General features: G+C 52.3%; 2 protein-coding genes across 2 annotated transcripts; both read left to right on the top strand.

The window, feature by feature from the left end:
- Positions 1–6,436: 6,436 nt before the first annotated feature.
- Positions 6,437–9,021, top strand: EMH_0020780 (uncharacterized protein; the record flags this gene model as incomplete). The annotated part of the gene is given in 9 exon segments (XM_013501638.1): positions 6,437–6,473; positions 6,527–6,694; positions 6,802–6,871; positions 7,115–7,297; positions 7,301–7,760; positions 8,011–8,155; positions 8,308–8,527; positions 8,752–8,827; positions 8,977–9,021. Coding segments are annotated over 9 exon segments (1,404 nt in total).
- A 1,533-nt stretch (positions 9,022–10,554) lies between these two features.
- On the top strand, positions 10,555–12,701 carry EMH_0020770 (uncharacterized protein; the record flags this gene model as incomplete). The annotated part of the gene is given in 4 exon segments (XM_013501637.1): positions 10,555–10,768; positions 11,023–11,062; positions 11,066–12,607; positions 12,611–12,701. Coding segments are annotated over 4 exon segments (1,887 nt in total).
- Positions 12,702–13,174: the final 473 nt, after the last annotated feature.

Genomic DNA, 13,174 nt, shown 5'->3' with positions numbered 1-13,174 from the left:
ATACGGCGCTAGAGGATTTCCGTTCTTCATCATTGACGGCGATCGATTTGGCTACCTGACAAAAATAGTAAGATGCATTCGCTCGATCCGGAATTTTCCTATAGTCGCATTTCCTGCGGGCCGGATCGAGTATGGTTCTCGCGGTGTTTGCACTTCACTGGGGCTAACCAGCTGCCTGTGCTTGCGTGTGTGTTTATGATTTGCTTGTCGTAGAAGCAATACTTGGCGGATGAGTCTCCCCGTTGAGGCAAAGAACCCACGCGGATGCTCATTTTGGACTTCCATGATTTTGTTTTTTGGGAGAAGTTTCAAGATACGTCTACTGGGGCTCGAATACCGCGGGCAGCGTTTCTTTCATGCACTCTCATGTTTTCTTCTGTATAGTTTGCGACCACCTGAGGGTGGCGGTAGCAGTCGAAATGCATAGGAGGCCACGGCAACCCAGCAGTGAATGTTTTCGTGGGACTCTGCTGGCCCCTCTCAAGGAATTGCCTGCGGTCTTCTGCGTTAAGACTGGACTGTTCGAATTGTATTTTTTTTGTTTCCGCATGTACTACTCTGTGCCTGTCGAGGTGCGTACAGCTTCTCAAACGGATTTATGCTGAGACATACGTCGCATGTATAAGCTGTTTCATACTCCGGACCTCAACTCTGGGGCGCGGCTTGTTTTGGCACGCGTAGCTGTACTCAAGACGAAGCACTTTTGGTACATGTGAGACTCCTAGTGATGTTCAAGATTTTGTTTCGCCTTGAGCCTAGCTACCGCTGATACCAGTAGTTCTCAGACAAGTCCTGCTAGATCGCTCGCCGCAGTGCAGTGCAAGTATAGGGCTAGTCATCAGCGGATGCAGGGCTTCTATCAATCAGCTTTACTGAATACCTTCAAAACATTAATCTCCTNGCTAGTCATCAGCGGATGCAGGGCTTCTATCAATCAGCTTTACTGAATACCTTCAAAACATTAATCTCCTTAAGAAACGCTCGCTAGCTCGTTAGGAACCAGCTAGCGTAGCTTTCCTTATGGATGAAGTGGCAACGCAACTGCTTGGCATTGCAAGGCGCATTGCCATCCATGCCTAAATAAATATCTTGAACACGCTGTAGTTTAGGGCTGCATGTTCACCGCCGCAAAGGAGGCAGCCATGCAGTTAAGGAGCTGTTCCTCTCTTTGAGATAGCTCGCTCCTTGGGGTTACCCATGAAGTATCGTGGCTGTTAGCTGTAGCAGGGCCTTTAGGAGTGTCAAACAACTGGGGTCTTCTGTTTGTTTCCAAAGACGTAGAGCCTTGGCTGGGCACTGTAGGGGCGACTGATTGCTGAGTGGCTGCGACGGGGTTGCTGAGGGAGGATAGCTTGCCAATTGCCATCCCAAAAGCTGCAGCGGCAGCTTGCAACTCAGCGGCAGCCTGCACATAGCAAGGTTTCGACAAAACCCAACTGACAATTTTCGCGCAAACCGTTTTCGTTAGCCACTGCTCGCCTAAGGGTTCAGATGGTGCCGGAAGTAGGATCGCTCTCGTTATGGGCCCACCGGGAAACAGCCTACCTGAATGGCAACCGTAGCGGCGCCTGATTCAGCACCGCCTGCAGCTGGCCTTTCAACCTGTATGCCGCTTTCTGTGCGGGCAACCGGGCGGTCTCCCTNTCAGCACCGCCTGCAGCTGGCCTTTCAACCTGTATGCCGCTTTCTGTGCGGGCAACCGGGCGGTCTCCCTTATCGTCGTGCGTCTGGGTGCCTAGTGATGAAAAGTTTGAAGAGCCATTTTTGTGCTTTGGAGTCGTGCTTCTGGACCGTGCGGCGCTGACGTTTCTAAGACGACGCCGGAGCACATTCACAGCGCACATAAAAAAGTGGCCTAGTAAAGAGTCAGAGCGTGGCCTTTGTTTTGAAGTGCTGCCTGTCTGGCCCGAAACCTACTTCTGCAGCTTACTTGGCAAGACCTAGAGGCCGTCTGGGAACTCTTGGCCCCAGGCGAGTTGATGGCGCGTTTGAAATCTGCTTTGGTCCCCCAGCTAGGCTTCGATTTCTCTTGTGCTCCTTCTCGACTGTTAAACATGTACCCCTAGCTGTGCCTCTGCTTTGCTGGGTACGTTGCCAGCCTACTTCCTCTAGGATATTGCAAGCTGCAGCGGCAGCGGCAGCAGCAGCTACGGATAGTGTCGCTCCTGCAATTGCTTGAGGGCAACTGCAGTTTGGGGGCCAGTGCAGGGGTATGCCATGATAGGCAGAAGTGGCGCCACGCGATGAGAGATGACTTAGGTCCACTTCTTCGGTTTTTGAAGCATCCTACAGTGCAGGCGATAGCACAGAAACTGAAATTCATAAAATTTGGCTTCTATAGTTCACTTTTCTCAAAGGCAACGTTCGATACTATATGCGTAAGCCTCAGGTAGTGGTATCATCAGACAGTTACCTGGGTAGAGTACTACGCATGACGACATTTAGCTGATGCGCCCTACCTGCTTGTTTTGGGGCGTGATGGACAAACAGGGTGGGGCCAACGGAAAAGTAGATGGGAACTGGTCGCACTTATGCAGAGGAACTTGAGCTGACTGCGATAAGCGCGTGCTTTCCGTCTGTATGGCTGTGTTTACTGCAGGAGGCCTCTGGGGTGTCGCCAAGCTCGCAGAAGGTATTCCGCGCACGTGGCCTCGTTGATGGGGCAGCTGGTGTTCTTGTTGCTGTGAGCTGGGCTGGTTGGCTACCGATTGCTTAGGTCTATGTGGACTTTCCAGCTGTCTCGCCCTCACCACGGGGATGGGAGCAACTTGATGCACCACTCCCTGGGGACCCCACACGGGGACGAAAGTTGAAGCTCCCCGTAGAGTGTGAACCCAAGAGGTGGGAAGGGTTCCACAGGATTTTAAAAAGGGGGCTGCCAACAGACCCAACCTCTTGTGTCGAAATTGCCCGGGGCGGGCGCTGAGGGGAGATACTGTAGGGAAGTCAGGACGGCTTGCAGAAGATGCACGACCCAGTGCACATCGAGGCGCTGGGCCGGAACAGCTACTAGAGATGTTTGAAGCGATTTTGCATTGGGCTGGATGTTGAATGCCAGTGTGTAGAAGGGAAGGAGGCGAATGCTTTGTCGCAGCTTCGCTAGATACTGCCGTCAAAACCCTCGGCGTGGAAGGAGACTGACCCATCGTTCTTCGTTGCTGCGGTTCTGTTGCTGGTGAGGAAGAGGTGATATCTTCCTCGGGAGCGGTAGGTGAATTTTCTTGGCTGGAGCAACAATTAGCCTTCGACTTCCTAATAGTAGGTACAATGGAGCAACATGTCGTATTGCTGTTGCTGCCACTCCACCTTGCTTGCCGCGAATCTGTCTTACTGGCATTCATACATCGAAAGGGCATATTACATGCTTGTTCCTGTGGCATTGTTGGCTGAGATGGTGGGTCTGCCAGAAGCTGGTGTGCATGATTCCGTCGTCGATTTATCGTCATATTCCTTGGGCAACACGGGTAGACTGGAACAGCAGGCTGCTGCTTGGTGNCCGTCGTCGATTTATCGTCATATTCCTTGGGCAACACGGGTAGACTGGAACAGCAGGCTGCTGCTTGGTGACAGAGGTCGACGGGCCTGTCCTGGCTGCAGCAAAAGCTTGCTCTGGTGCTGCTTGAATGATTCCTGATGGTGAAGGTGCAGAGTGCTGCCCTTCTGGACGAGTACGTGCAGTATCATCACAGTTAAGGGCTGGACAAAGTGGCTTCGTGTTGGTGCCCTGCGTGCGCTGCTGGCAAGGCCAATACGTATCTTCCCGTGGAGGTGAAATCGTTGCAGCTCCTTGAGCTGCGCAGCTGCAGCAGCCATGGTGGTTTAGATTGAAATTCCTGTGACAACAGCAGCAACCTTTGCAGCCAACGTAGACGGCGCAGCGTGTGCAGGCGCTGCAGCAACATTTAGGAATTTCGGTCTCTTCCGGCGTGGCGGAAGGCCTATATCCAGAGGATTGTGCACGATTTTCCTCGGCCTGCCACTTCGGGTCTATCTCGTTCTCTGTGGCACAATGGACTGCACACTCATGTACTGTTCTGCGNCGGCCTGCCACTTCGGGTCTATCTCGTTCTCTGTGGCACAATGGACTGCACACTCATGTACTGTTCTGCGAGCGTTTCAGCACTGAGGGGGGTTGTTTGTGCTTGATACTCGGTGGGTGGTGCCAAGTGCAAAAGTTCTTTTTCGAGAAAAAAATCACGTGGTTGCTGATTTACTCTGAGCGATTTTCTCCGCAAGGCCTGTGGTTTTCTCTTCAGAAGCCGCCGTGGCTTTACGAGTTTTCTGTGCAAAATCCCGGATAGACTTATCAGGGTCAAGGGAAGTTGCTTGTTGGTCAGTCCTGCATTTGTTGGCCTGAGAACTTTGTCGCGCTGGAGTATCTTTTGTCGACAATAGCTTCTCCGCTGGGCGAAGGTCCGTCAAAGGCGGATGCGATGCGTTTTCCAGTCCCTTGTTTCTCTCTTCTTTCTGCTCACAGCAATTAGCTTCATCAATCAAGAGGCATTCATATTCCTGTTGCCTTTCTAAATCTTGCCCCTTTTTTGGCGTTGAAGCAGAAGAACACCCACTAATTTTTTGTAGTTGGGGATGAACCCTTCAAACTTACCAAGTGATGCGGAGCAGACAGACGCTCCGAATGCGCTGGCAATTCGAAAACAAGGTGCGCTTCATCTACACACAGCAAACAAATGCATTACGAGTCACGTGATTCCACCACCTAGAGTGCCCTGCAGTATCTAGAGGAAGCTCCTCAATAAGCAAGTGTACCGGCGTTTTACTCTTCCAGGGGGTCGAACGCCATCTACTTCTACCCACCAGATGATGCAAACATAAGGGTATCGCCATTTTCTATCTGGTGCCAAACATGAGGCTCAAGCCGACGGTTATTAAGCCATGTTCCTAAAGCACCCAGTAAGGCACAGAATTGCAGTATCGGAGTACGCGAATGCATTCCGTCTCGTTTATCTGTAGCCATTATCAATCTAAACTGTGTCATGTTTTGCTTGTCACATCGGTTGCGCGAACTGTACATTGCGCTGCATGTAGTTGCATTTGGTGTACCGTTCAGTGACGCCAAGTCCTTAACAAACGCTTTTCGGCCGGCGCCTCTATTGCCGAGGCCGCAGCTAGATGCAGAGTCTTCGCCTTTGCGACAGAGAACACATTAACGAGATGAGAAAATGGTGCTTTGGAGTGCGGTTCAGTATGTCTCGAAGCCTGCCAAGCTGGCGTCTAGTAGGAACTTGTAGCCAAGCCAGACCGTCATCACTGGCAACAGGGTGATCAAAGCTCGTGTCTCCTTAGTATGAATATATGGCCTACCGTGATCGAGCTGTTGTAAACCCGTCAGGTCGAAGGCAGCATGAAATCGAGATATTCCGGCGCAGCGTATGGTGATGTCGCAGCTCCGCGCCCTACCTAGATGGAGCAAGGGGTGCTCAAGCTGGTACAGGATGCGCCTCCCACGCAGAAATGCCAGCGCTCTTGGGCTATCTTTTGGTTGTGTCATCCCTAAAGGCTAGTCTTGCCGTGCTACATATGCCTTTGTCGTGAAAGGTTCTTACGTCTGCAGTGTTCGTTATTGGGAAAGAACGGAAGAGGTTCGTTCAGTTATTATATTTCAAGCACTCCTAAATTCTCACTTGCTTTGGGTTCTATGAGTCAGATGCAAATATCAAAGTTGCTTTTCCACTAAGCTCNCCTAAATTCTCACTTGCTTTGGGTTCTATGAGTCAGATGCAAATATCAAAGTTGCTTTTCCACTAAGCTCGAGGTCACATACAGTTCGCATGTCACATGGAGACCGCTGCACTGGTCCTCCGACGGGCCAGAAGCAGCATGGACTCAAGAATATTCCCTATTCTAATCCAAATTTTCTAAGTGATGCTTCAGGAAGGTTGATGCGGGGACGAAGATACTGCAGAATGCGCCTGCGGGCTTCGAATTAGCCCAGATTCATAGTGCTGGCCGCATCAAGCTCGAAAGCTAGCAGCTTCCCCAAACATTTCCCTTTGCTGCATGCATCCATGTTCAATAAGCAAGTGAGGAACCAGAAGAAGCCCCTCCTGCTCACACGCAGATCTGTGCAAGATGCAGCTCTAGTTCCGGTGATCTAACCGCCGGCGTCAAGAGCGCGTTGGTGTTGGAGAAGGGACCCGATATTATAGAAAATTTTCACTAGCTTCTTTGAGAGAAACAACCCATTCATGGTTAAAATATGGTAAGATCCCAGTCATCATGCACTGTTTTCCTATGGTCGCCTAAGCTGTCGGTAGAAACGCAATGTGCAGCGGCAGCCCTCACCAGCGCAGGCCAGGTTGCTCCAGTCCGGGGAATGATGTGTGTAGGAGCCTGTCGGCTGCGCGTCTCCCGAAGTTAAAAAAAACAGCATTTTTTGTAGTTTGATTCTGGATGTGCAAAGGTTTCGCCTATTTGAATGCCTGCTTATGGCCACAACTTCAGGTCGTGCTTTGGTGAGGCACCGTAGTGACTACCCTGCCGCCGTCGGCCGTCTGGAGGCTTTCAGGTCGAGGATTCCTCAGCTCTGCGCTGATAACTTTACCAACAGAAGATATTTGTGAGCAAGTGGAGAAATTCCAGGAGCCTTCGAGAAGGGGAAAGCTTGGCGAGTTCTCGCGCGTTTCGCTACAGTCTCGATGCCCGGACGAACTCAAGTTTCCTGGCTTGCCCGCTTGTAAGCGTTTTTGCCTGCTCTGTCTTTCATACTTTCTTTTATAAAACGTGCCTTAAGGAGAATTCGCATGGGCAAACGGTATAGCCTGTCTTAGGATCGCCGTGCAGGCCTCTGCCGCATGGCGCAGTTGCTTGTGCTAATAATAACTGACGCAGTTGAGAAGTTGCGTCAATCTAAGTAAGGACAGCATGAACAGATCCGTGAGCATCTCATCTTCCGATAGTGGGAGAGGGCATAAGGCAGACTCGCAAGTGAACCCTTCCCTTTCGGCTGGGACTGCTCGCCAAGTGAACTTGACGCTAAACAGAGGGAGGGCGGAAGCGGTTGGTGGGGGACCTGGGCGTTTATCTTCACAGAAGTTTGAGCATTCCAACGTATCACCTTTGCTGGCTTCTCAGATTGTGTCTTCACCGGCCTTAGGAAAGCCTTGTGCGCCGGCTTCTTCGAGTACGATGACAACTCCGCTTCGACAGGAGGGATTGACCCTCAACTCCTCAGCGGGACGAGATCAAAGGGAGGGAAACCCGCTTTCCTTCTCCCGAGTGCAGGCGGCTGGGGGAGCACAGGGGTCCCTCGGGAAAGAGCCAGACTACTGGTCATACANTTCTCCCGAGTGCAGGCGGCTGGGGGAGCACAGGGGTCCCTCGGGAAAGAGCCAGACTACTGGTCATACACTCCACCATCGCCCCCAAGCGCGGCGCACCGTGCTTTCTCGTCCTGCTCCAAATACGATATGCAATCCGAATATTTAAAAGCTGCGTCTTTGAGTGGCAGCGGAAGAGCCGGAATGACTGGCAACGTTGACCGCATGTTGAGCACCAGCCACTCTTCCGCCGACAAGAAGGCAGGTCCTCCCGTCTCGGCAAGCGTACGTCAGGAGGAAGCTGACCTCAATGATGGAAGAGAGCCTGAGGAAGAGGAACAACCACAAGATGATGCAGAGTGGCAGGAATATGAGGGGGGAGCAGAACAGAGGGACTGCACCGATGGCCTCGCAGAGGCAGTATGGGATAAGCGAATTCCCCAAACTTCGACACAGTACCCTATTTGCTCGCGAACGCCTAGAGTAAGTCGTTCGTCCCTGCTTCTCGATGCCACTACACTGCAGCCGCACATTAGAACCCGTGTAACCTGCAGCCTCCAGGAATGAAGTCATGGGGAGAGGGAAACGTTGTTCTTGCATGAGGAACTCGGGCTTGAGTACAGGAAAGACCTTCGAGTGTTTGTTTTTGCTGTACCCAACAGGAACGCTGTGCCTACACAACAANTGAGTACAGGAAAGACCTTCGAGTGTTTGTTTTTGCTGTACCCAACAGGAACGCTGTGCCTACACAACAAGTGATGATTGGGCGATTTTTGCCCTTCATAATCAATATGTCCGTCCCCTGAGGGACCGCGAATGGGTCGCTGGAGAGCCGTGCATCATCCGCAAGAATTCCTTTGAGCTGCCGCCGGGCGCCTGTAAGTCCCAAGTTGTCGCTTGAAATAGAATTAGCACAAATACGTTCTATGAGAAGTGATTCTCCTCTTTTACGGTGTTTGTGAAAGCTCGATGTTTGCTTTGTAGATTTCCCCTTGCACTGTCCTCTTTCTTGTTTTATGTGGCGCTGCAGACCGTTACTCAGAAAGCACCTGTGGCATACCTGCCACTGCGTTCGATAGATTCGTATTCCCCAACCCGCCACGGCAGTTCCTCATGGCCGCTCGAGGAAGGTCCTCCGGCAACGTAGATTTTGCACCTCCCTCCTCCTATTTCAGGATGGGCACCCAACGAAGCGGAACTCGTGGACGCCGTCCTCAGCTAACGCAGCAACAGCTGCTCGACCTAGAGAGGTGCGACGCAGCAGCAGTTGTTGGCTTCCATGNCCTCAGCTAACGCAGCAACAGCTGCTCGACCTAGAGAGGTGCGACGCAGCAGCAGTTGTTGGCTTCCATGATTCCACCGGCCGCCCAAACGCGGTGAAGGGCGATTCGCAGGTATCGATTAGCTTTTAATCATACGAATTGTTTTGTCTCATCTAAAGCGTTGTAGGCCTTCTATGGATGCGTGCTCTCAGAATGTTATGGTTTGATCCGGAGCCGCGACTAGAGAGGCCGTTCCGACTATACGCTGACTCGAAGACATGTCTTAAGGTATGGCTTTTCTATTTTCAGCACACCAAACACACCTTCACGCAGTGGCGGACAAATGCTACGAGATAACTCGCAGTACGAAGTCACAGCGCCGCAGAATCTGTGCTTGAATGCTTAGTTACCCATTTCTTGCATATGTACTGCTTCAGGGCCGCCTTCATGACATCGGTCATATAATGAGGAGCGGCTGGTAACTCCGAAAACCTGGAACTCATCAGCTGCGTTTTGGGAGGCAAGGGATATGCCTCTGCCGGTTACGGACTATGCATACCATCAAATGTTTTAGCATTTCCTGTGACTATTACACCAGGAACTTTGGCGTTATTCGCCGAGCATAGAAGTTTTAGGGCTTTCTATAAACTAACTAAACTTCCTTGTTTATTTATTATAAAGCTTTTGTAGCTCATCTTGCGTAAACTGCAGGATAGACCGAGCAGAACGTTACGGCCAAAGCGGTACAAAAATTAATGAGCCACATATACTCTTACGAGGCTTACTAGTGCGTAGTTAAAAGAGAAGGTGATTTCAAACTGCATCCGACTCCATAGAGAGGTGAAATATAAGTTGCAGTCGTTTAAATACTGGGGTGCCGTATGGCTCGTACGCTAATCGTCCCGCGACTCGAACAAAATCGCAGCACAGGCGATCCACTGGCATTCAGTGAAGGGCTCTCTCAGCAATTTTGCAGATTAGTTACTATGAATTAAAGTATGCTGTTGTAGTTGGCTCACTTTTTCCGTCTAGTATGTTACGCTGTCACGTTTTGCCGAAGACATGGCAAGGCGCAGTGGAAAGCTCCTCCTTTTCCCGCGTCACCACCTCCTAAAGCTACAATTCATTGTATTCTCACTTATAAAATGCCGTTTTAGTGAGCCATCCCGCAGAATAAGCACCGGGCAGTCTTCTACACATGGTCGTCTGCAGTGCTGACGAAACGGTCCGCGNCATCCCGCAGAATAAGCACCGGGCAGTCTTCTACACATGGTCGTCTGCAGTGCTGACGAAACGGTCCGCGGGCGAATCGAGATTGGGCTCGATCTGCAGGTTGGGTCTGATAGGGATGCATGTCTCTCTTTGCTTGTATTTTCTGCGTCACTGTTGGTTTTCCTCTTGAATTTAACTCATGTCCCGTAGATAAGCTCCCAATCAAAGCCTGCATTTGGGGCGACGGTGTTGCAGCCTGGCATGACTTGCAGCTAGCAACGGCCTCCCCGTTCCCCTTACTATTCTCCCTGGCTATTCTTCACACTACAATGCTTTATAAAACTTGAGGAGATGCTGAACGACACAAACATTAATGATATAAATCGTTGAGGAGCCGCTATGCCACCAGGGGCGGCGCCGAAACCAGCCGCAGGCCAGGTCCAGCTGGGCTTCCGAAGACCACCTACGTTCTGCGTTTACTTAAAGCCTCAAGGAGAAGAAGCTGTTATCTACCCATGAGTGCGACCTGAAGAGTGACTCGTTACCTCAAATGAGGCACGATTCACCGTGACCTGCATCTGTGATGGGCGATTGCTCTCGCGGAGCACCGTTCAACTTGCCGATGCTGTTCAACAGGGTCTATAAGCCCAGCACTCCTTGGTCCTTATTCCAATTTTAAGGGGCTGTTCAACACCTTCTATATGCCCCGTAATACTTGAAGGCAACGGCGGTTACTGATACAGCGTCACCGGGGTCCTAGAAACACTGCATGCAGCAGAGGGCAGTGCAAAACGAATACAAGGATGGAGGGCTACGGCAACAATGAACGCTTCCCCCGCGGTTTAAACCCTCTCCCTTCTTCGACTCCCACGCAGGTGAAAGGCGACAGCGAACTGCCACCACCCTCCCATGCACAAGCCAATCCTGGTGCGTCAGGCCAGTTGACCGGGGAGCCGTCAGGAGCAGATTTTTCGAGAGCTGCGGTTAGAAGAAGAGCAACAGAATCACGTTGCAAAGGTCAGCGTGTAGGGGCATCTTCACTTGAGTTGACGGCTCCGAAACAACGCCCGGCCACCCGATCCTCTTCCACTTTTCGGGGAGGTACCGGAAACTACCGAGCGTATCAAGCGCCACCAGCAGTTCGCGAAGGTGCCAAGTATGAGGGCTCCCGAGAGGTTGCAAGGCCCTTGTCTGTTGGGCCGTCCGTCCGACGATCGCAAGTAACCGCCAGCCGCCCTACTCATGCATCCAGTGTGAACATTGGGGAACAGAGGCGTCTGGAGCGTCAACAGCGGCAGGTGGTGCAATTCANCATGCATCCAGTGTGAACATTGGGGAACAGAGGCGTCTGGAGCGTCAACAGCGGCAGGTGGTGCAATTCAGATTGCATAGTGACAAGATCACCAAAGTTTCAAGAAGCCCGTCAAATGCTGTACGTGGTCCGTCTCCGCCGGATGGACCAGCTGGCTCGGTGATCCCCTCAGAAGCACATAAATATTCTGCCCCAGATGCCTCTGCAGATCCAGACCTCTCGCATCTTCAAAAACGTCGCACATGGGTACTGCTGCAACACCTTGTGGATCAGCTGGAGAAGGACGGGCGACCTGATGATCTTCTCCAACGTCCAGAACTCCTGCAGAAGCTGTTGCGTGTCGTTATGCCGCTAGTTCCCCTTAGAGATGCTCTCGGAAAGTTTGCTGCCGACAGCAGAACGACAAACACCGCTGGTCTGCAAGGCCCCGTCGATGAGAGGGATTACTCCCCCAACCGCATGGCCCAACGGCCTTCCGCAAGGCCTGTTTCTACCGCATGCTTCCGGTCAATGCATGCAAATGCTCCAACACGCAGTGCAGAGAATCGTTTGCGCCCGGCTTTGCACCACAACTCACGGGCAAGCCCAACGAGGACACTTTCCGCCTCTGCATCTCGGGGAGTGGTGCAGGCGCCGAGGGGATGGAGCGAGGATAATCCTGTAGCTTCGCGACCAGGTGTACAGTACCCTGGCTTCCCTATCGATGCATCCCGAAATGCGTTTAATGGCTCGTCGAAGGATCGCGATTCTAGGCGCGCTCCCTCTACAAGAGTCCGCGCTGTTCCGAAACGTGATGTGGGAAATTCTGCTGAACCGGGAGGACTCGTGGCACCGTTGCGCTGGTATGATAAACCTCGGCCGGTGCGTTCAGTTAGCACGGGGAATTCATATATGCACGTTGCTTCGCGGCTACCCCAGGGTGCTCTACAACACAAGCGGCCCCTGAAAACGCGATCGCCTGCAGCTTTGCTGGAGAAGAATACTGAAGAAAGAAAAGCATTCCGGCCTACGGCTGTGAACTGGGCCACGTCCCCGCGCCACATCAGCGAGCCAGTGACCGAGCCTGTTGCATCGGCGAGGTCTGAGGACTCGCAAGACACCCTCAACTCCGCTGTCACTCCTTTACTGGAGGACATTGTCGAGGACTGCCCGGAGTTGGGACTACCCAGGCAGTTGGGAGCGGGTAGTCTCTGCGCTGTAGACTGGAATGCCAACATGCCGCAGCCTCTTGTGCGCTTTACCTCCACTAGAGTCGTTGAAGCATTGCCGCCCTCTCCACGGGCTAGTAATTCGGATGGAGAGACGCCACAGTCGGGTGGTTCTGGAAGGAGTGTTTCGGCAAGTCAAGGAAGCCCCGTAACCCATGAAGATCCGCAGTCGGTAGATCGCGAGGCACAACTACCAGCCTTGACGAAAGCTCCATCTCCACTTCCAGGAAGCAGGAGACGACTGGCTGCAGAGCCTAAAGCTCCAACTGCCAGGAGGCATACAGTTGCCACCGTTGTTGCCTCTGCACAACATAGTACGGAGGAGGATAGGCCTATNCTGCCAGGAGGCATACAGTTGCCACCGTTGTTGCCTCTGCACAACATAGTACGGAGGAGGATAGGCCTATTCGACATTCGGGGGGAAGCCTAGATGTTCCTTCGGGGCCTCCGGAAAAACGGGAAAGGCGTCTCACGGCTACGGGAGCAACGAAGTTTAAAAGCACAGCGGCGTCGATCAAGGGTGGTCGTTTTGTCGTGGCTGGGGAAGAAATAGACGGAGGGGCTAAAAGTCAAGGAATTGCCCGAATTCCGCTTCTGAAAGATATTCCTAAAGTCCGAGATGGGCGAAGAGCCACGGTACAAGTTGCGACTCCTAGGGACGGCAGTCCATTCAGCCCGAAACTGTCCGCCGGAGCAAGAAGAAAAGTTTCACCTGTTGCCACTAAGAAGCTAGGGAAAAAGGGTAGCAGAACTTTCCAGAAGTTGTCGTCTATGTCTCCCCGAGAGCTCTCCCCGCCGTCTGCAAGAGGGCGGAGGATGTCTGCGCCTCCTCCAAGGAGGGCAACGCAAGGCAAAATTGCACCTACGTTTCCTCGGGCGCGCAACATGGCTGACCGCACTTCT

This window comes from Eimeria mitis, genomic scaffold, assembly GCF_000499745.2.
Source record: "Eimeria mitis Houghton genomic scaffold, Emh_scaff724, whole genome shotgun sequence".
NCBI lineage: Eukaryota > Apicomplexa > Conoidasida > Eucoccidiorida > Eimeriidae > Eimeria > Eimeria mitis.
Note: the sequence above shows the minus strand (reverse complement) of the source record. Positions and strands in the feature narration are given on the sequence as shown.